Source organism: Cervus elaphus, chromosome 30, assembly GCF_910594005.1.
Source record: "Cervus elaphus chromosome 30, mCerEla1.1, whole genome shotgun sequence".
NCBI lineage: Eukaryota > Metazoa > Chordata > Mammalia > Artiodactyla > Cervidae > Cervus > Cervus elaphus.
This window is the reverse complement of record NC_057844.1, coordinates 85,667,715-85,690,694: the sequence shown is the minus strand read 5'-3', so window position 1 is coordinate 85,690,694 and position 22,980 is coordinate 85,667,715. Positions and strand designations below refer to the sequence as shown.

Genomic DNA, 22,980 nt, shown 5'->3' with positions numbered 1-22,980 from the left:
TTGTTTAAAATGCCCATGCGCACTTTATTAATAAAAACTAACAGTGCCAAGTTAAACAAGTCAAACAATTAAAGTCTCTTTATTCCACAAAATATTACAGAAAAGTTTATTTGTGTTCCAATAAAAAGACTATTATTTTAGAACAGGCAGCTAATAGCAACTGTGCAGTTAATGGTTCTTGGTGAATAAATTTTAAAAGAGACTACTGCCTGTCCTGAAATTCTTTTTTCTTTTTATAAAAAAAGAACTATTAAAAATGATTGACAAATTTTGAGTTAAAAAACTGTTAAAACATTCTCTATATTTAATTTCAACTTTATAATAGATTACAGGAAGATGCTTACGAAACAAATACAACATTTGTTTCAGTACATGTCTTTAAATGATAGACTTATAAGTATGTAAACAACTATATAATAAAAAGTTTCCAAACGCTGCCTGTAAGAAATCAGGCAAATTTTACCATAAGCAATAAACCCTTCCAAGCTTCAGTTTCCATAGCTGCACCAGCATGGCAGTAAACTTTTACCAAACAAAACAAACAAAAACAAAAAGGGACCTTGCAATCCATTTGCTGCAACACAGAGCAAAACCAAAGTGTAAACCAGATGGAGTCACGCAGTCAATATAATTTAAGGGAGACAAAGTCATAATAAAACGTCAAGAAGCAGAGCCGGGCGTCTGCCGGGCCCACAGTGCCCCCGGGGCGCTGCGCTGGGCCCGCCGTGCGGCATGGAGGCCGCGCAACTTCTCCAGCAAACTCAGCAAACTGTGAGGGGGCGAAATGAACTCCAAACTTAAAAAACAGCAAACGAAAACACAAAATCCGAAAGAGTAGAGGTCGTGCGTCGGTGTCAAACACAGGCGGCTTGTCGGGACCCCCCGGAGCACGGCCAGTGGCTTGTCAGAAGCGCCCTGAGCCCGGGGGTCGCCAAGCTCTTCCGGGAGGAGGACGGCAGGACGGAGGTCTCTCCCCGGCGCGCACTGCTGGCCGTGGGCGGCCGGCTCAGTCCTCCTCTTCGTTCTCGTTGAAGTCCTCATCGTCCTCATCGTCCTCGCCGACGCACGACACGGGCGTCTCCACCCGGGACCCACTATACTGCGACCCGCTGGAGCTCGTGGCCAGCGCCCCGTCTGCGCCGTTGGCCAGGTCGCTGCAAGGACAGGGGCGTCAGGGGCCGCACACCCAGCGGCACGGAACCCGCCTCTCCCAGGCTGAGCTCACCATCACCCTCACTCAGCATGACGGGGCGAGCGGCGTGGGCGGGCTCCTGTTTCTCACCGCGGCAGGAACAGAAGCCCCGGTGCACCAACCGAGACCCCAAGACCCTCCTCCGAAGCCCCCATCAGGACCGCCATGACCTCCGGGGGAGGAAAGGAGTGGGACGTGTGATGCGCGTGTGTGCATTCACAGGTGTGCACACAGTTTTCCAACACTCAGCATGTTTTCCTTTTAAGAGAAAACCACACACGTGTGTCTTAATACCTTCTACTGGTGTTTACTGATGCTGCCCTGGAGAGAGGCAATGGCACCCCACTCCAGTACTCTTGCCTGGAGAATCCCATGGACGGAAGAGCCTGGGAGGCTGCAGTCCATGGGGTCCCTAGGAGTCAGACACGACTGAGCGACTTCACTTTCCCTTTTCACTTTTATGCACTGGAGAAGGAAATGGCAACCCACTCCAGTGTTCTTGCCTGGAGAATCCCAGGGACGGGGGAGCCTGGTGAGCTGCCGTCTGTGGGGTCGCACAGAGTCAGACACGACTGAAGTGACTTAGCAGCAGCAGCACTGATGCTGCCCAACAAAACCTAGGACGTATCATGCTCTCTGACAAAGTAACCCCACATCTGGGAAACCCCCATCTGGCAATCATGTCGGAAAGAGCGAAAAACACAGGCTGAAGCTGTGGCTGCCTGCAGTCAGGAACCCCCTGAACGCACGACCAGAGAGGGTGGCTCAGTAATCAGGCCCCAGGGTCAGTTTTTCTTCTGAAATGGTATTTCATTTTGTTAAATGGCTTTCATCTTGTTAAAAACACTGACAAGAGCCCAAAAGTTCATTAAGAGAAAAAATTCCTTTAAAAGGAAAGTTTAGAAAATACCCAAATTCCACCTCTCAGAATAACCAGTGTTCAGATTTTACAGACTGGGCCATGCACAGTGGCAGATTCAGAATTTAAAACCAAACCAACCTCTGTCAAAACGCAACCAGGTGCAGGCACCCCAGAGAGGCTGGGAGCTGGGACCCTCACGGGGAGCCCGCCCCTCCCCTGGGCCGCACTGAGGCTGAGCTGGGGTCATGCAAAGGCCACACAGCACCGTGGCCACGGAGCCTCCGAGGCAGATGCACACAGGGTTTACTAGCCAATCCGGTTTTGTTGGACCTACACGCTTTTGACTTCATGTGTATGAGAAACCAGACATTCTTTAATGTTCAGGACTGATATAAACATGTGTAAGGCACAACATGATACTACGTAAGACCACTGTTCTGTCCATACTCACACTGAAATCACCTTACATTTATCTCTAAAAAACCAGGAGAAACGCCGAGGCCTGAACCGGCCCTGCTCCGGGGGCCTGTGAGGTCACGGCTCAAACACACTTTGACTGAAATGATAAAAGTTCCTTCAACACGCAGAGGAATGCACGCAATAAACGGTAAAATAAGAAAAAGCAAGGAACAATACTACACGTACATTGTGACTTCGTGTTGAAAAGAAAAGGGAAAAAAAATAGATGGAGAAACAGCCTGTCACTCAGGCTACCAGCCACGCGGTTCAGCTGGTTTTGCCGCCACTGCACTGAGTTACTTCAATAAAAATAAAACCCATGTACCGTTACTGATCATTAGGGGAAAAAAACTCATCAGGAGAAACAGCTTCTCTGCCCAGAGGAGCAGCTCCAGCGACCCTGGGACCCTGGGATGTCCACTGCGCAGGGAGCCCCGCTCCAAGCAGGACGGAGGCCGCTCACACTAGACCCGGGCCTCCCACCAGGGAGGGTAGGCACGCGGCTCCCAGGGGCGCAGTTACCTGGCAGACAGCCTCGTGCCATTAGAGGTCGACACCGCTGATGCGACAAAGACACCACCGAGGGATCCCTGAGCCATTTCTGGAAAGAGGAAGAAAACGACGCAAACGTCAGGAAGCAGAGGGGCACAGGACTCGGGCTGAAACAGGGCCCGATGGCTCCAGGCCGCTCTGCCCCGGTGCCCCCGCCAGAGGGAAGCCCATGACTGCACTGCAGGGCCAGGAAGGGAGATGGCCTCCAGGATACGGGTGGGCCAAGGAGGCTCCCTGGCCCTTCCGCCCCTCTGCCTGGCGTGACCCCACCCCCACCCCTCCTCCCGGGGTCCCCCGCCCCTCCCAGCGTGACCTCCGCCCCTCCTCCCGAATGTGATCCCCGCCCCTCCTCCCGGCATGACCACTTCGCCAACAACAGGTGGGCAGCTGGAGTCAGTGGGGCAGCTGCTGGCGTCGGGGGGTCGGCAGGCAGAAGCCGCTTCACGGACATCCTGCAGGGTTCGGGAGCCCCCAGGCCAACCCAACGCAGGCTCACGGGGGAACCCACACCAGATGGGCACAGGACAGCCTCTCCTCTCACCAGAGTGCCCCACGCTGGCCAGAACCCCCAGCTTGGCCGGGGGCAGCAGGACAGACACCGGGACCCCTGGCTCAGCCGAGGACCCTACAGGCACCTGCCGCACCCTGCGCCCCCTCAGCCCCCCCCCCCCTTGCTTCTGCTTCCCCAGCGGGCGGGCGCCCCCCAGCCCACTGACCGGTCACATAGGGCTCCAGCGCCTTCGGCACCAAGCTCCTGGCCACCCTCAGGTCCTCGGGGGAGCAGCTCCCGGACTCCAGACCGCAGGCCATGCCCATGCGCTTCAGCACCTCGATGTCGTCGTGGATCTCAAACGTGTTGTCGAAATTGAACAGGTACTCAAACCTGGAGGCGACGGTCGCCGTCAGAAAAGCACTGTCTCCAGCACGGAGCGCGATGCCTGGCTTGGGGCCCCGAGCCCCCAAACCTTTCCCGACACACAACCCACTGATCGGCCGCAGCGACGCCCCTGGGACAGTGCTGCCTGCCGTCCTGACAGCAATCCTCACAGGCCCCACCGCCCTCCTTTCCAAGGGTCCGCACAGGCAGTGGAGGAGGAAACCCGCCAGTGAAATCCCTGGGAGCCGCGCCTGGCGACCTGTCAGACAGGCAGCGCGGTCGGGCAGGCCCCGCCCACCTCGCCGGGCAGGCCCCGCCCACGCAGCCTACTTGTCGTTGGAGATGCTGCAGTCGATCACTGTCTTCTTGCTGGTGTTGACGATGATGAAAGGCAGGTGGATGACCGAGTTGGGCGGGGGCGGCCGGCTGGCCTGCTGCTCCACCTGGCGGTTCCTCTGCACCAGGTTCTTGAAGGCAATTTGCTAAAAAAGACGCACAATTGGCACACACTCATACCCACAGCCACCCAACAGCTAGTCTCTCCCTGGGCATATGAGACAGCCCTGCCCGGCCCCAGCCAACACCAAGAAGACTGGCCCCCCGAGAGGTCAGAGTGGCTACCCGGGGAGCCACCGGCCAGAGAAAATACACCCAGAACCAAAAGCCCGGGGGACAGACCACGGGCTCGCGGTGGGTGCCTGCAGCACCCAGCAGCCTCCCAGCAGGAGCCCATACCTGCAGGATAAGCTCTTGAAGCTGTGACTGTTTCTGTTTTATTCTTTCCAGTCTTCTCTGTCTCTCCACCTTCAAAGACCAAACACCAAAACAAAACCATCACGGTTCATTTCTGAAACATATTTTAAAATCCAAGACAACACTCAGTCACCAAAGACATGAGCCCTGAGCCTGACAGGGTACAGGGGCCCAGACGAGGCAGCTGCTGCCAGGCGCGCGGCGACTCCTCTGTCTCAGGACCATGCCGCCTCCGCCCGGCTCCCCCTCCTCTGGGCGTGGATACGACGTTCTTTAAAGCCCCCACAGGCCACGACGCAGAGTGCACCCACCCCAGGTCACCACCGGGAGCAGCATGGCTGTGCCAGCGCGCCAGGGCCCGCTCAGCACCCCAGGGCGGCGGCCGGCTACCTCCAGGCTCTGGCACTCCTGGGCGGAGTTCGTGGGCAGGCCAATCCACTTGATCTCCTTCTTCTCCTTGGAGATGATGTTCATCGCCATGAGCACGTTCAGCGCGTCGTACACGCGCCGCCGGATGTTCTTCTGGTCGTAGGCCTGGCAGAGACATGGGGTTTCCAGACGGCCCAGGACCACGTGCAGGGACCCTGGACATACCTGAGGCCACATGCTGCCCCCCCGCCCAGGGCGGCCCCCACAGGGCCCACGGGAGCGAGCGGATGCCGCGGGGATGCAACAGCATGGCGGCACCCGCGGGTCAGGAAACGCCCCTCCTAAGGGTTCCGGGGCCTCCTCTGCACCGGCGGGGGGCGGCCTGCCTGGCGCACTCACCGACTCGCTGGGCAGGATGTGGCTGTCGGCCGCGCTGAACTCGGCCACCAGCTCGTCAGCCACCTCGTTGTAGGACGTGGTCCCCTTGCGCTGCACCTTCTCACACACCTTCATGGAGAAGTGCCGCAGCCCCTTCCCGTTCTTCTCGCCTTTCCGGTTACGCTTCCTGCGGGCACAGCACAGAGCGGCCGCGGCCTCAGCTCGCAGCGCGGGCCGCATCCACACCCGTGTCTGGGGGCCGGCTCGTGCCGCCAGGGGCCCCCACAGGCCATGCCCAACAGAGGGGTGGGAGCCTGGCTCTGTCCCCCGTACAGGGACCCCCCTCCTTTAAAAGCCGCAGGACAAACTTCCACATGACCGGGCCCCACACGTGTCTCTCCAACTCTAGGGAAAAGCAGAGCAGGACCTGGGACAAGTCGGACGGGTGTCCAGATGCCTAACGGTGCTTCTTAAGAAAACATCATCGGACATAAAGAGCTACGGAAATTTTACTGCAAATTTCAGAATTTGGGGCAAATGCGGCCTGGCTGAGACGAGGCCCCGTGGCAGCCAGGAGGGAGACCCAGCACCTGACCTGCTGAGTAGGCACGTCAGGGGAAGGGCCGGCCAGGTTCCCCACCGAGGGGTTTCAGGGACTGATGATTGTTGCTTTACAACAATAGCTTTTTGTTTTTAAGGAGAGTCGCACAGCTGACCTCTGAGTAAAACTGTTTCACGTTACTTTGCCTTTGGAGGAAAGGATCAAGGCAACAGTGTGACCGGGGCATGGGGCTGCCCACGGCAACGTTTAGCAGCAGGGGGAGAGGTTGGAAGGCCCGCCCGTTTCCTGGGGTCCCACAAACGGTACTCTCCAGCACAGACAATGCGTGTAGAAGCCAGAGCCCACCCCCTCCGTGGAGCCACCACCCCCAGAACTCAGGGCGGCTGCCCGCGGCCTGGCCTCTCGAGGCCACATGGGGCCACTGCCCGCTCCTCCGCCGCACCAGTGCCCACGCGCACGCAGAGGCTGGGTGGGGGGAGTTCTCGGCAAGTGCTCACCCGGCAGACCAAGGTGAGGGGTCTGAAGGCTGGTTCTGGGAGACAAAGTGAGTGTTAGGGGTGTGTGGGCTTCCCACCACGATAGTGTTTGGCGCTGCAGGTCTCTGAGGCGTACCAATTACCTACAGTCAAAAGAGACAATTCACAACAGTCAGAATCTCCCACGCACGACGCTGTGCCTCGTCACTTCCTGTTACCTACGGCCACCGCTGAGGTCATTAAGCAGAGGCTGGAGGAGGGTCCTGAGAGACCCCGGAGCCCCGGCTGCCGTCACACACCTGCTGCACATGGCGGCTGGAGATGACCCCGAAAGACCCGCACGCTCCACTTTTACTCCCTTCCCCCGTGACCCGGACAGAGATGAGACTCTGCTCCACTGGGGCAGCAATGAGCCCCAGAGACAGCAAGGAAAGGAACCCAGGGCTAGCGGGGCTCACTGCGGTCACCCCACTGCTCGCCCACCCATGCAGGGAGCCCTGGGCACCCCAGCCAACGCAGGGCGGGGGCAGGGGGCAGTGCCACCGGGGCGGAGGCGGGCACCCACAGCTCGTGCACAGACACCCGCCCGGAAGCCCTGACCCGTGGCCCCACGTGCTCGGGGCTCCAGTCCCATGTTCACGGGGACGTGCACACTGCCTCGTCCAGCCGAGCAGGAGCTCAGCTTCCCAGAGACTCGTGCCTGAGCCCGGAAACCACGTGGAAGCAGCGCTTCCCGGTGACCGGCACGGGAGCCCCGGGCCCCCAGCACTGGGGGTGGGGAGCGGGCCACGGCTGTGCTATTTTAAGCTGGATGCTCCCACTAGTCCACTGCTTAGCAGGATAAGGGCTACCTGCCGCAGCCCTGACACAGCTGACCTGGCACTTTGCAAATTATCCCTAAGCCCAGGTCACCTATGAATATCAACGATCCACAAACCACGGAAAGGAAAACAGCTCAGCTGAATTCCAGTCTCTTAATCCATGTTCCCAGCGATCAAAGCATCATCAGTATTTCACTCTCATTCAAGAGAAATGAAATCAAACAGCGAGTGTTCTAGAAAGTGATCAAACGGCACATGTGTTCCAGAAAGCGAACCAGGGTGGAAGGCGCGAATCCCCAGAGCTGAGGCCTTGCAAGTGAGTGCTGAGGGGGCCCTGGGTCACGGCTCATCCCCTCGAGAGCTGTCCTTCCAGTGCTCAGAACAGGCTCCGGACGGCAGCCCTGCCCACAGCCAGGCTGCTGCCGACCCCCCACCTCGGTCCCTGCACCCCCGACAGCGCCCGCTCTCCACCCGCCTGGAGAACACCCCCCTCAGCCACAGCTGCTCTGGGGGCAGGACAGGCGCCCACCAGCTGCCCACGCACAAGGCGGCCGTCCTGGACGCCGCAGGATACGGGGGTGGGCAGGGCACCCTGTGAAGGTGGCCGTCCTGGATGCCATGGGACACGGGGGTGGGCAGGGCACCCCATGAAGGTGGCCGTCCTGGACACCGCGGGACACGGGGGTGGGCAGGGCACCCCGTGAAGGTGGCCGTCCTGGACGCCGCGGGACACGGGGGTGGGCAGGGCACCCCGTGAAGGTGGCCATCCTGGATGCCACGGGATACGGGGGTGGGCAGGGCACCCCGTGAAGGTGGCCGTCCTGGACACCGCGGGACATGGGGTGGGCAGGGCACCCCATGAAGGTGGCCGTCCTGGACGCCATGAGACGTGGGCAGGGCACCCCATGAAGGTGGCCGTCCTGGATGCCGCGGGATACGGGGATGGGCAGGGCACCCCATGAAGGTGGCCGTCCTGGACGCTGCGGAACACGGGGGTGGGCAGGGCACCCCATGCCTGCGGGCGGCACCTCAGCCTCACAGAGGACCCTGTGGTGCTCATTCTGCCCTCATGCCCCGATTTCCACTGCTCTCCGCCGACCGACCTCTGGTGAGAACCCCCAGCTCTCTGCGCACAGCCTCTGTCTGCGCAGCCGGAGAGGCACCAGGACGCGGGGAAGAAGGCACCGCCTGACTAGCTCGGCCCTGAGCTGGCTCTGGGAAGCCGTGGGGGAGAGTCCGCTGAGGAGCTGAAGGTTGGGAGGGCACCGACAGAAATCTCCGTGTAACTCCGGCTCCCTGCTATTTAAACTGGAAACAACAGAACCGTGCCTACGCTCACCGAGCTACGCTCAGCCGTGACTCTGCTAGGACACAACACACAGTGCCTATAAAATAAAATAATATGAATTATAACTTCCATCAGAAAGACATTTATTGAGTATCTGTGATGTTCCAGGAAGGCCCAGGCCTCCGCGTACTACGGACTTGGAGCGTCGCAGCAAAGCTGCTGAGGCAATGTGGTCACCGACACGACGGGGCTGAGCGCCAGGGGCTGGGCCAGGGGCGTGGGTGGGCCATGAATGCCCCGCCCCTCACGGCCACAGGTCACCTCAGGGAGAGGCTGCCCAGCCCGCAGGCAGAAGCTGGTGGGGGCTCCTCGGGGGGCGCTGGGCAAAGCCCTGGGAGTCTGACCCCTCCCGTCAGCCAGGGAAGTCGAGGGAGTTGTGGGCCGCATCCGCAGAGCCCCGAGCCCACGAGAGGTCGGCCCAGACACCAGCGTCGAGTCCTGGGCAGGCAGCAAGCCCCAGCCACAGAGGGTACCAGCCCACCCACTCAGCCCACTCCACCGAAGTGCACGCACCGCCCCAGCAGACCCCATGAGGGCAGAGGCAGGAGTGGCCGGGAAGCCGCGGGCAGGCAGCCTCGAGCCAGGGGGGTGCCCGGCACTGGCTCCATGCCCTGGAGACCACGGGCCTTGGATGGCGAGCCTCCCGGCCTTACCACTTGCTGAGCGATGTTGACGTTGGACTGTCCAAAGGTCTTTGGCAGGAGCTGCTTCCCGAGAGAGTTCACTGCGGAGGGGTGGACGGCAACCAAGGACACCACACCTGCAATGCAAGGGGCGACCTCGCAGCGGCCCTGTGCCAGGGCTCAAGGCACCAGGCTGACCGCCGCTCGGGCGGGCCTCCTGCCCTGGACCATGTCAGACCCATGGGGGGCTGCAGGCACCTCGGCTGAGCCTGACTCCCAAACCTGGGGGCTGTGCCCACACCGCCCTCTCCTGACCACCAGCCCCAGGGCACACCAGGCCCTCACATGCAGGGCTCAGGGCTTCGCTGCACCCAGGCTGCCCCCAACCTGCCCAAACCCCGTGAGCTGCCTGCCCTGCTAACGAAATGTTCTGGGGGGACGACAGGACCCGGCGCTCACAGCTCTGACTCTCAGAGAACGTCAGTCAGAACTGAGCGCAGCCGGACACCTCCCCACGCGTCTGCAGGTGCGCGCAGACTCGCAGGCTGCTCCACCTGCAGCAGCACGTTCCTGCCCAGGAGGAGCGACCCCGAGGACACTGCCCCCCACACTCGGACACCCGGACACAGAGCCAAGGGGACAGACACCTTCCGGCTCCGAGGACACAACGGTGGGCACGCGTCCACGCAGAGCCCCCGCTGCCCTCACGTGCCGGGGGTCCCGGCGCCCGCATTCAAGGGGGTCCCGGCAGGGTACGCAGGGCTGCCCGGGGCGGGAGGAAAGCGCGTGCCCCGTGCTGTGCTCACGTCCTCGCTCGCTTCCACTTCCCCTGGCTCTCTGCAAACAGCACGTGACTTACAAGCCAGGCAGATGCTCGGCCCAGACCCCCGGGGCGTCGGGGACACAGATGCACGGGCGCCCTTACCTTTCCCAGGACTGAGGTTCTGGTCTATGAAGACCTTGAGTTCCCCGTTGGCTTCAATTAGACCGGCCTGCGGGGACAACAACACAGTGAGGCAGCGTCGGGGCTGAGCTGCCGGCCGGGGGCGAGGGGTCACCCGCCATGATCAGCTATGTCACCCGCGTGAAAATGACTGTTTCTGCCTTTAAGCTCGACCCTTGGGACAACGCAGTACTGCTCTTATCACCGAACTGCACGTCCTTTTACCAATCCCGTCTGAGGTCGGCGAGGGGGACCGCGGGGGGACCACTGGGAGAGCAGACTGGCACTTTGGCCTGACCACAGGGCTCTGGCTCGATCAGAGCACCGGACGCGCGGGCGGTCCTGACGCGGGGATGGACCACGTCCCCCCAGCTGTGCCCCCAGCCTCCTGCCCTCGAGGGCCCGCGCCCACCACCCACGGGTGTGCCGGCTCCACAGCCAGGGCTGGGGGGCAGGGGACACAGAGGGCGACGGGGCGGGCCCCCTGCTGCACCCCGACCTTGCCGCCTGGGCCCCCGGCGGCACAAGCAGGGCCTCACCCCCAGAGCTCTGGCCCAACTTAAATGCCGTTGATTTAGCACAAGACATTTTCACTCGAACCCTGATCTTTCTGAAAAGCAAATGAGAGAACATAAAGAGAAGACCCCTGGCAGCTCCTCAAGTCTAGCCCAGCAAGCACAGGGCTGGGCGTCGCGGGGCCGCGCGGACCCGGACGCGCCTCAGCCTTGCTGCACCAGGACGGGGTGGGGGGGGTGCGCGGACACCTGAAGGCCACCTGCTCACAACGCCCAACGCCCGCTGTGAACTCAGGCGCGCTCTCCGGGGGTTAGCCTTGTCCCTCATGCTGAAGGATGACAAACGTCACGTGAACGTCCTTAATTCCTGGGGTGCAAATCAAGAGGAAGCCACTGCTTGATGGAGGACACAGCTGGGGTGGGGGGGAACGTTCAGTTCACAGAGAGACACATCCAGCCTCCAAACCAAAGATGCAAACTAAAACTGAAAGCAACTTAAAACTTCACCCGATGGGCGGCGCGAGCTTGTGGGTTAAGTTATCATCAAATTTGGTGCTGAAAACGGGGTGTTAAAATGGGTGGAAGCAGGTGTGACCGGCACGCCCGTCTGGGGAAGTCGTCTAAGCGTGTCTCAGACCCAGTGCACACGTGTGCAGGTGCCCACGCGTGTCCATGTGCAGTTACTCCGCTGAGGACCCAGAGTGGGTTATTGTGGATTTGTGCCAATGTGAGATTTAACTGGAAACCACCAGATCCCTCTGCTGTGGCCGGGCCTTGGGGGACACAGCAGAGGGGACGTGGCGAGTCAGCCCACCATTCGGGACTCTCACGAGCCTGGCGCCTCAGGCCACCACTCAATGGTTTCACTTCTGAACGCCCATTCGTGCCGCCTAGATCTGGTTTTGAAAGCCTGAGGAAAACTGCAAACAATCTAGCTAGAAGGTCGCATTCAGGGTCTTCAAATGTTCTCCACCCTACAGAAATCAAAGCTGGCAGCGTGGGTCACAGTTTATGTAACAAAAGCACATGGGTGGAACTGCTCACCAGAAAAGGGCTTGTGCTCCACGCCAGGGGCCCGGGGCACACACACGTGCTTCAGTTTTGCAAGATGAGCTTAGGGAGAAGGTCTCATTTTTTATTATTTCCCATCTTAGCTCACTTTTCAAAACTGACCACCTATGATTCCCCAAAAGATCAAATAAGCAGCTGCTAAAAATGAGTAGAAAAACGAGTGATTCCAGAGCAGCGGCAGCGCAGGGCCATGAAGCGGGTGGGGCAGGCGGCTCGGGGCGCCCACATGCGGGGAACACACCTTCACAAGTGACGCGTCCACCCCAAGACGGACAACACAAGCTCCTAGCAATTCCTCTCAGACACAGGCCGGCAGATGACTGCTTTTTCCCACTTTCCTGGGTTTTCCAACTCGTACAACTCCCGTCACATTTACAGCCACAAGGAACACTCCCTGAACTGTTTAAGTAGCTCACGTTTGCTCCTCGTGGAAGTTTTGCTAAATGGAAAACCCGAGGTCTGAGACAGAAAAGCCTGCTGGGGCGGCACCGTCAACCAGCACAGGACTCTTCCCGCTGAGGAGGGGACGCGTCGCCAGCCCCGGTGGCGAGTCGGTGGCAGGATACTCCTGAGGGGCCGGCACGCCCGCACCTGTCTCCAGGGCAGGGAGGCCCAGGAGGTCAGCCTAAGGGGCTGGCTCTCCCATCTCCGGGGCAGGGAGGCCCAGGAGGTCGGCCTGAGGGGCTGGCTCTCCTGTCTCTGGGGCAGGGAGGCCAGGCGGTCAGCCCCCACCCCTGGGCTGCAGGCAGAGGCCCCCCAAGGTGTGTCCAGCGCTGCTCCCCAGCCCCAGCCCCAGCCCACGCCCTGGGCAGCACACGCCTGGCAGACAGGACCCAGGACACGGGTGTCAGAGGTGCTGTGTTTGCGAGCCCAGCAGATGGACAGGGTTTGCTGCATCAAACCAGAATCCCCTTTAAAACTGGATCCTGGGAAAACAGGACTCTGACGGACAGTCCTGAGCTCAAACGACAGAGGCTGAGAGAAAGAAGACCAGCTTCAAACTGGACCCTCAGAACCACGCGCCACGCATCAACTCAGAGCCTGGACGGGCCACGGCCGGGGCACCACGGCGGCCCGCTCCCGCCAGGCGCTCGGTGCCGACACGCCGGCGGCGGGCGGGTGGCTGACGGAGGAGAGGAGCCGCGGGGAGTCCCCGCTCCACCTGGGCCAGGGCAGCACCACCCCCAGAGGCCTGGCCCTCACGCCGGCAGTGACCCCAGGGCTGTGCCCCCAGCCCAGCCCCACTTAACAGCACAAAACCACAGAGACAGAAACCAGGCCTGGCGTCTGAACAAGAGCCGTCCGCTCACTCTATGCTGGAGAAAAGCGAGACTCATTCAACCACAGAGAGAACAGCTTTAACAAGGTGACTGCGTGCAGAGAACAGCCCCCGGGGTCGCACTGTGCCAGGCTGGGTCCCCCTAGCGCCCTGGGGACGCCCTCGGCCCAGGGATGGGGCCAAGCAGCGCCCGAAGCCCGGGACACAGGCAGCACCAGGCGTGACACACTGGGCACCCCAGGGCCGCATGTGTAGCTAAGCCGTGACTTTCTGCTGTTCGCACCATTTCAGAGTTTCTCCAATTTTATCTCGTGTGGAGAAGTTAACTCAAATACAAAAACCTGTCGTAAGAACAAGCACAGCAGTGCTGCCTCGCTGCTCAGCGGAGCAGGCTGGGCACTCTCGCTCGGATCTCGGGCAGGAAGATAAGGGCCGCCGCCCAGCGCCCGGTTGGCTCGCCCCGGCGAGGCCTGGGGACCAAGCAGGTGCCCGCTGCCCTGGCCACTGGGAAGCAACACGTAGGACGTGTGTTTTCAGACAAGCTCCCTAAACCAGACCTCGGGAGCTCAGGCTCGACGCAGTTTCTTTGGGTTTCCTGCCCTTGACAGGTAGATCCAGGAATGGTGCCGTGAACTTGGAACACCATGTGCAACCACAGAGCAGCTACGGCCACGACCACAGGACAGCTCGGGGCTGAGCCGGGCTCTCCCACAGCCCAGGGAGAGGGAGGTGCGCGAGGGTCCTGGAGCATCAGCGCAAAAGCAGGACTGTGACTCCACACGGCAACCGCCCCTGCTCATCGCGGACCTGCGTGACACTGGACGAGGATGAGGACGGGTCCTCCCAGGGGATGGCGGCCCTGCACCCTCCTTCCCCGAGAGTCGGGGGCTGTCGTGGGCCCTCCGACGGCCCTCCGCCCAGTTCCAGAACAACCAGAGCCACTACGCAGGCCCTTTATAACCACAGTCTTCCAGAGGCCAAGAGCTCCCAGTTGCTCATGGGGCCACTGACTGGAGCGGGGGAGAGCTCAGGCAGGGGCACGTGGGCACCACACGCTCAGCACACACACACACGCACGCACACACACCCAGCACACATGTGAGCACACACATATACACACGTTACACAGTAATCACATGCACATATAATCAGCACACAAGCACACACACGCTCAGCACACATATACACACATGCACACATACCCAACACGCTTGAGTACACACATGGCACACACGTGTGCACACGCACACACCCAGTACGCACACATGTGTACACTCTTAGCACACATGCGTGCACACCCAACACACGTGTACACACAGCACATGCCCAGCACAAACATGTGACACGCTCAGCACATGTACACATATTGTACACAGGTTCAGCACACATACATGCACTCAGCACACACATCACACGTGCGTACTCTTATCACACACTGATGTGCACACATGCTCACGTGCAGACATGCTCAGCACACACGTGTACACACTCAGCACTTATCTGCACACTCACACACCTGCACACACATACACGCACATGCTCAGTACATGTCAGATGCCGTCCCCCCGTACATCACACAACTACAGCGTTCAGTACAAGATGTATCTGATAGTGACAGTTTCCACTGTCAGATGGAAATCCATGCCTGCATTTCCACCCCAGGAGCGTCCCGCACATTGAAAACCCCCTGATCAGGATCTTGTCACAAGACCTGAGGCACAAAATAAAACCTGCAGACACCCAGTTCCGTAAATCAAAAACCAATGAACCACATGATCACTCACCAGGGCAACAGGTTCCCACGGGGGAGGGAACAGGCAGCCCTGGACAGCGTCCCCAATGCCACAGTCTCCCACCCACAGGCCTCGCTGACCTGGGGGGTCTCACTGCAAGATTCCTGGAAATACCCCAGGTGCACACGAAAGTCCCCAAGCTCCAAGGTGAGTCCCACAAACCAGGGCCGAGGGCCCGGGGGCAACGACGGGGCGGGGAGTGAAGGATGACGCCGAGCCCACTCTTCAAAGGGGACGTGGGAACAAACCCTGAGGCATTAGGCTTTGTCCCTTATCACGGGAACAACAGTGTCTGGCCCGCACCTCTCTCTAAACAACAGAAACTTACACCTTTCTGTGCGCTAGAAACAGAAGCCCCAGGACAGGCAGCGGCTCAGAGCGCAAGCACGGCCCCCACCCCACCCTCTGGGTTCAGGGAAGGGCACGCTTCTTCCTCGACTCAGGCCCACCCTGCCCGCCACCACCCCTGCAGACGCCACAGCCCGAGCGAGGCAGACGGCGCTCGAGGCCCGCGGTTTGGAGGTGCAGGGTTCTGAGCCCGATGCCTGGAACAGGGCGGGGAGCATCTCCAGCTCCCCGGGGGAACTCAGTCGGGGAGACCTGCCCACCCCACGGGGATGCCCAACGCCACCCCTCCCCAGACCCTCAACCTCTTCCGCTGGGACCCCCGAGCATCAGCTCCAGCCCCCCAGGCCCCAACAGTCCCCACGGAGCCCCCAGAGCTCTGCCCCTGTGCCCTGGCGTCCCAGCCCACCCACTTCACCTCGAGGAGCTTCGACTTACATCCGAGACCACAGTGAAGCCCCGTGACCTAAGTCAACGCTGGCTGCAGAGTCATCTTCCCAGACTCAAACGTCACATGCGCCTTAGACACAGACAGCAGGAGAGGAGCCAAGCTGCCATCCGCCGACCACCAGCCCGGGTGAGACCTGGCTCCAGCACACAGGATGGCTCAGCTCAGCGCAGGCGAGGCCACCTCACCTGTGCCCCACTCTCAGGCCGGTGTCACCTACTCCAGAGGCACCTCCCTGCCCCACCCACCACCGGGCCGCCTGCGCTCCGTGAGGCTGCGTCTCCAGGAGGGACCGAGGACAAGGCCGCTGGGCAGCGCTTGTCCTGCAGCCAGGCGGGGGGACAGCCATCTGCCCTGACACCCCCCAGGCCCCTTGGAGGAGTCAGAACCCTCGGGGGTTCACACAGCAAGGCAGGCAAGCCAGGCAGGTGATAAGTCAACCCACAGCACACAGAGATTACGACATTCACCACAGACACGTCACCCGGGATGCCGAGCTCACCCCCACGAGAGGACTCCAAGTGTGCTATTCTGACCCCACAGAAACGGACACGCTGTGCCTCGGGCTGTGCCTTGGGCTGTATTTCCAACTCTGTGCAACTGATGAGTAAATAAGCAAGCAGCCTCTCTCCCCTGACGCTTGCAGAATAGCGTGTTCCAAGAAACGCTGACGGACAGCGCTGGGGCCTCGGGGAATTTAACTGATGCTGCCGGGGCTGGGATGGAGCCCCATGGCCCATGAAAGCAGCTTTGCGTGGAGGCCGAACAGCCTCTATTTCTTGCAAAAAACGAAAAAGTTTACTCACAATATTCTATGGCTTCGTGACAAATGTAAACAAAGCAGAATTGTTCACATTTTGTTTATCACCAAATTTCATTTTTTTCTGAGAAAAACAGTTGCCAAGTCCAGTGCTGAGCGCTTCCATGGCTGGAAGCTGAACTCACTTCCCAGGAGGCTCACAAAGCAGGTGCTCAGGGAGGCTCCGCCAGCCCAGCGCCTCCGCAGGCAGGGTGTCCTCCCACAGAGCCCCGACTGATTTACAAGTCAACCAGCCTCCAAGAGACCAAGGAACGTGGCGGTGCCCAGCCTCGAGACGCAGCCTGCCGCAGCTCAGGCCTGCCCGGCCCAGGCGGAGGCCAGCATCGCCCAGCGCCACCGGCTGTCCCCGCCTCCTCACCTTTACTTTGTTTCTTTGCTTGAAAGGTCTGAACACCAACACGCCCGCAGTTTATGTGTGGTCATTCTGAAACAAGGTGGGGAGTGACCGGGAACGCAGTGCTGGGCAGCATCCGTCCAGCACAAAGCAGACACACATACTCACATCTTTTGCCATGTTACCAGATCCGTGAAATCGATGCTAGGAATGGTCACCCTCCAGAAAAGAAAAATGGTTTTCCTGGTAAAAAGGAGAGAGGAGGAATGAGCCAGGCTGAAATGAGAAGTTGACAACACCACCGTCCCCTCAGCATCACCACCCATCTAAGTGGCAGAAGTCCCTTCCTCTCCAAGCCCACACTCCGTCCCGGGGGTGCGGCCCAGAAACGCCCCCCACCCGGGGACTTTAAAGTCATCTCAGGCAGGGAAGCGTCCACCACCCGGCTGACCGCCGGCCTCCCCGAGGCGCACAAAGACCCGGCGTGGACCAGCCTGGCACCGCGGCCCGAGCCCCCACCCGGAGCGGCCCCGCGCGCACGCGCTACCCGTGGACGCCCCCGGCCCACCCGCGACCACCGGCCGACCGGTAACTCTGACAGGTGGGCTTCCGGGGCCCCCGGCCTCCGGCCTGTCACTAGGCCGCGGCCGCCTCTCGCGAGCGCCCCCCGCGCGCCGGAACCGGCAGTCGGCAGGCAGGTGGGGCCCGCGCCCCGGACCTCGGACCCCGGCCCCGCGCGCCCGGGCCCGCCCCGCCCCGACCCGACCCCCGCCAGGCGGGGACGCGCGCGCCGCTCCGCCCGGAGGCCGCCCGCAGGCCCCGCCCGGGCCCCCGGCCCGCGCCCCCTCCGGGGGTCACCTGGGCGCCCAGGCGGCGGCCCCGGCGCGCGGGGACCGGGGCGGCGCACGCGGCGCGGGGCGGGGGCGGCGGGTCTGGGCGCCCGGCGCGCGCCCCTTGGGACCCCGGCCCGCCGCACCTGGCGGGCGGGCGGCGCGGGCAGCGGGCGCGCACCCGCGAGCGGCGGGCGGGGGGCGGCGGTCCCGGCGGCGCTCGGCCGGGGTCCCTGCCCTGCCGAGGCGCCGGGCGCGGGGCTCACCCTGCGAGCGTCGGGCGGCGTGACGTGCGCGGCGCGGTGACGTGGGCGGCGGCCCGGCTCCCGCAGCGCGCCTGCGCGCCTTTTCGCGCCTTCGGCTCCCTCCTCCTCCTCCTCCTCCTCCTCCTCCTCCTCCCCCTCCCCCCACCTCCTCCCGCCCGGCGGCCCGCGCTCTGAGAAGATGAGCCGCTCCGGCGCGTGCCCGCGTGTGCGCGCGCGCCGGCTGGGGATGGAGAGGAGGGCCTGGTCCAGGACGCGGCGGTGCGCGCGCGGGGGAGCTGAGTCAGGGATGTGTGCACGTGTGCGCACACGGGGGACAGGGATGGGGGTGCGCGTGCATGTGTGTGCACCCTGGGGACAGGAACTGGGACATGTGCACCTGTGTGCGCATGGGGGACAGAGGCCTGGTGTGTGTGGATGTGCACGCACCTGGGGGGCCATGGGCTGGGGGTGTGTATGCGTTTCGTAGGCACTTGGGAAACAGTGGAAGGTGTGCAGATGAGTGTGTGTACACACGGGGGCCAGGGATGGATGTACACTGCACGTGTGCACAGCCAGGGGTAGGGTATAGATGCAAGAGTGTGCACACGGAGGCCAGGAGTCAAGTGTGTGTGTGTGTGTGTGTGTGTGTGTGTGTGTGTGTGTGTGTGTGTGTGTGTGTGCGCGCATGCCCGTGCAGATGTGCGCCCTTGGAGGAGTGGGCTCGAGTAGCACGCGGTGTGTGCTCTCGGAGGAGAAAGGCAGGCTGGGGTTGTGCCCACAGGCGTGTTTGAGCGGGTGCATACGTGTGTGCACAGGAAGGAGAGGAGGTCGGGCGTGTGCTTGTGCGGGTGCTCAGAGGAGACAGTGTGTGCATGCGCAGCGCCCTGTCTGCCAGGTGCTCACCTGTTCCTGCCCGGCCCAAGGTCTCCATGCCCACGCCCAGCCTCTGCCCAGATTCCGGGTCCTCCGGACTGTTCTTCATCGCCAGGTGGCCTGGGCCGAGTGGAGTCTGAGCCCTGGAGACTTGCCCCCGGCGGTTCACCATCAGCAGGGCCAGAGCAGGTGGGGCGTGGGGGCCGAGTCCAGAGTTCATAGGGCACAGAGGACTTGAGTGTGGATGCACGCTCAGGTGCTGTCGCCTTACACGCCACCTGGGACGGTTTCACAGTTTAACCACTTTCAGCCTGCTTTAGCAAGCCACTCCAGTTAACCCTTAATTAGCGTTGGTTTCTTGAAAAGTAGGAATCTTCCCATTCTTTCTGCTGATCAGTACACTTAGAGTAACAGGGATGATAGAAACAGGGCCAGGGGGGGTGGGGGGAGAATAAAAGGCTTCGGAGGGACCGTCCTCTCCCTGCAGGCTGGACACCTCCGCTTTCCTGTGGAGAAACGCGCATACCTCCCCACTGGGAGGGCTGTGGTGCCTGGACCTCCCGCCCCGTTCTTTCTCAGAAAGTCTGTGTTCCTCGCCCCGCCACTCTTTCCCAGAAATTCCGTCTTTCTGACTGTATTGGAGTCTTCACTCCCACGTAGCGGCCAGAAGCCCCTCCCAGCCCTGGGGCCCAGGTGCACAGAGGGACAAGCCTCTGGGTGAGGGCTGGGTGCTCGGAGAAGGGAGAAACACGGGATCAGGGTCCGAACCCGAGTCCTCTCCCCACAGAGTCAAGAGTCCAGTCGTTGACCAGTATTTACAGGGGATAACTAGCTCTCATATTCAAAATCACTTCTGCACAGAAATCACTCGTGAAACACTCTGAGCTCACAAGTGCTGCAGCAGCATTGAGACAAACCTCTGGTTGCTCCGAACCTCTGCCTCTATAGTCAGTTACCCTACAGAACGCCTGTGCCTGTGTTGAAAGGTGCAACATAATTTTGGTTGAAGATGCAAATGTTTTTTGCCACATCTCGCCTTGAAACCCCTAGGCTGGCAGAGATGTGATCTGGGCGGGTGATGACTCCACGTGTGTGTCCATCAGTCCTGTCTGCCTTGGGGAGTGTCCCAGAAGTTCGGGTTTTAGCGAGCCTTCCACCCAGTGTTGTTGACTTGCTCCTCCTCCCTGGAGCTGCATCGTCACTGTTGTCTGGGACACCACGGGAAGATGGTGCTGTTCTGTTAGAAGGCATTGACCTATGCTTCCCAGGAAAACGCCCCACCTGTCATAGGCCCCCTTTCTTTGTGAGCCTGATACAAAGCCTTACCCCACCCCCATTAAACTCTCCTTTGAAGCGAGAGAAAGTTCTCTAATCCGTTGAAAATCTGAATTCCAAATCTGTTAAATACCCAACTTGTCTTCGATTCCCTCCGCCATGCCGGGTCTTTTCTCTGTTTTCCACCTTCTGGGGTGACCATGGCAATGGTCACATCAAGAGGTGGGGAGGCAGGGAGGGGCAGAGGCTCAGAGACGTGGGTGGGGGTCCTGCATGTGCACAAGTGACATTCTCTCCTTCTTTGACCAGAGAGCAATAAAGGCATCTTTGGGAAAACGTGTTTGCTTGCTTCTTTCTGTGTATCAGGAAATATAAGTGAATCAGGTGGCTTGTTGGCAAGCCTCAGGAAAAGCCCCTGGCCCCCCACAAAGAGGCTGCCACTTCTGAGCCCCATCCACCACCTGGACACATGAAGGCGGCTGTGTTTCTTCCTCTTCCTCACTTCACGACTCCTTTTGAAAACTTCTGATCAAAACCAAGCTGACATCCGGGAAAGACGGTCAGTTCTTGGCCTTGTGTTACTATGCCTTTAGCATCGCTCAGTCTTAAATACCTGCAGAACCACTCACAGACCGAAGTCACAGTCCTTTGAAAAGCTCCCCTTGGACCTGACAAGTTCTAGAAGGTCATGGCATCCAAGCTGACTCAAATTTACTCAAAGAAATCCCTTTCATTCCTTTGCCCATAAACTCCACAACCCACCCGTGTTCATCTGGGTGACTTGCCAATGCTCCTGTTAAGATGATATCCAGGTTGTTTTCCATGGACTCATACAATGTCAAGGCTAAGGTTACTTCTCCAAGATCATCTGACTCCCCTTCATCTCAGCTTCATCGTAGCAGGTGGGCTGGAGGGCCTTTCTCTGAATCAGCAAGATAAGTGGACAGCAGCAGGGAAATGACCAGAGATGGTGAACGTCCACCTCTCCTTGTGTTATTTTCTTCCTCAATATAATCCAGCCAGGAGCCCACAGCACGATTTTAGGAAACCTGACTTTGTGTAGAACTTAATGTCTCTGGTCATTTCCCCACTGCTGTCCACTTACTTGCTTATTCAGAAAAGGGCCCTCTAGCCCACCTGCTGTGATGAAGCTGAGACACAGGGAATCAGATGACCTTGGATAAGTAATCTTAGCCTCTCTGATGAGCAAATCCCTGTAGCTGAGAAATAAGTAGATAAAAATACTGTTCTTTGCTAAAAAGACAAACCACAATTTCAAAAGCTTTACCTGTCCTGCATTCCTCACTCACCTAACATTTCTGAGCCATGAACATGTGCAGGTGGTGTGCCGATGCTGTGCAGATTAATAAGACAGAGGACTGCTCACACGGGACAGCCAGACTCCTGTATGACCAAATATGATGGGGGCAAGGCTCCCTTCATGGTTAGAACGGGAATGGTGGAAGCAGAGAGCCAGAACGATCATGGCTCCTGCAGGCAATCAGGGAAGGCTTCACAGCGAAGGTGATGTTGAGATGGGCTACGAGCAGCTGAGGGGTGTGTGTGCAAGTGTGCACATGTGAGGATTCACGTGTTCCTGCAGAAAAGGACACATCTTGGAAAATGCCTGTGGCTGCTTACATCCGTGTATTAGGCAGGGCAGCTGCAACAAAACCCCACAGACTGGTGGCTTATAAACAACAGAAATTATTTCTGACGATTATGCAGGCTGGAAGTCCAAGCTCAGGATGCCAGCCCGGGGGGTTCGGGTGAGAGCCATCTTCCTGGCTCACAGATGGCTCCCACCTCGTCTTACGCGCAAAGGCCCTCCTAACACAGCACTAATCCCGTTTGCAGGGCGCTGCTCCCAGGACATAATTCCCCCCAAAGGCCCCACCTCCGAATGCCACCTGCAGTGGAGGAGAAGTAATTTCCCCTCCACTCTAGGCTGTGGCCCCCATACAAGACAGGTTAACAAGAAGCGGAAGCTGAATGTGTGAACCTCATGAGGATGGGGCGCACCAGGGGAAACGGGGTGGGGGGGGGGCGGTGTGGCTCAGAGGGGCTCAGAACTCAGGCCTAACAACCACCTTCAGCAGAAGACAGAGCGGCCGGGCCAGGGGGACGCAGAAAGGAGAGAAGGGTGCGTGCAGTGATGCCCGGTCACCTGGCTGAGGAGTGCCATTCGTGGTCTCCCCAGCCGTCCCCTCCCGGGTGCCCAGGGAGGCGCCCGCAGAGACTCCTGTAGGCGTGGAGAGGGCGGCTGTGTTCTGGGCCGTGAGCCGCCCCGCAGCAGGGGGTCCTGCTGGTGACTCCAGCTGGGGATGAGCTGTGAGGGGCGCACACACTCCGACCATGAAGTCCTACTGACTTAGTGGGGCGCACCTGGCCGTGAGGGACGCTAGAAAACGCAGACACGGTTCTGGGCCCTCTGTCTGCCCAAGCGCTTCCATGTCTGTAAAGGGGCAGAGAGCTGATGTTCCAAACAAGAGTTTGCTCCGAACAAGGAAGAAGAGACTTGCGTCTCAGAGACCCGAGCCCCACGTGGGCGGGGGAGAAGGGCTGAGCCCTCCGCGCAGGCTGAGAAGGGCCGCAGAGGCAGTGCGGTCGCCCTCGCGCGGAGGCTGGAGGGGTTCCTGCCCAGCGGGAGGCGGCGCGGATGGGGGACCTGGGGTCAGACCCGAGCCCTCGGGCCGTGGGCCTCGCCCCACTCCAGCTCCTGCAGCGGCGCCCTTGGGCTTCCAGGATGGCACGCAGCCCCCGCCTCCCGCCGCTGATGACGAGGCCACATTTGCTGACCACCGCAAGTGGCTTTGGACAGCAGCAGCCTCCAGCCCGCAAAAGCCTGTGGCGGAGAGCGGGCGATGCGGGTGCCCAGGGAACAGCAGGGAGCCCCCCGGGCCCACGCCGGGAGAACGCCCGGAAGTCGGGTGAGGG

The 22,980-nt window shown here is 60.3% G+C and overlaps 1 protein-coding gene across 5 annotated transcripts; it reads right to left on the bottom strand.

Moving 5' to 3' along the window:
• TFDP1 (transcription factor Dp-1) lies at positions 1-17,972 on the bottom strand. Of its 5 annotated transcripts, none has more exons than XM_043892011.1 (12): positions 17,917-17,972; positions 16,989-17,063; positions 10,198-10,264; positions 9,303-9,409; positions 6,502-6,623; positions 5,464-5,629; positions 5,086-5,229; positions 4,678-4,746; positions 4,273-4,424; positions 3,782-3,948; positions 3,036-3,114; positions 1-1,154 (listed from the first exon to the last, which is right to left on the bottom strand). In XM_043892011.1, the coding sequence occupies exons 2-12, from the start codon at positions 16,998-17,000 to the stop codon at positions 1,007-1,009; spliced, it is 1,233 nt and encodes a 410-aa protein (XP_043747946.1). In that variant the 5' UTR covers positions 17,001-17,063; positions 17,917-17,972; the 3' UTR covers positions 1-1,006. The 5 variants fall into 5 exon arrangements, with proteins under 5 accessions (XP_043747946.1, XP_043747947.1, XP_043747943.1 ...); XM_043892012.1 differs by lacking the exon at positions 17,917-17,972 and adding an exon at positions 17,797-17,844; XM_043892008.1 differs by lacking the exon at positions 17,917-17,972 and adding an exon at positions 17,679-17,763.
• Positions 17,973-22,980: the final 5,008 nt, after the last annotated feature.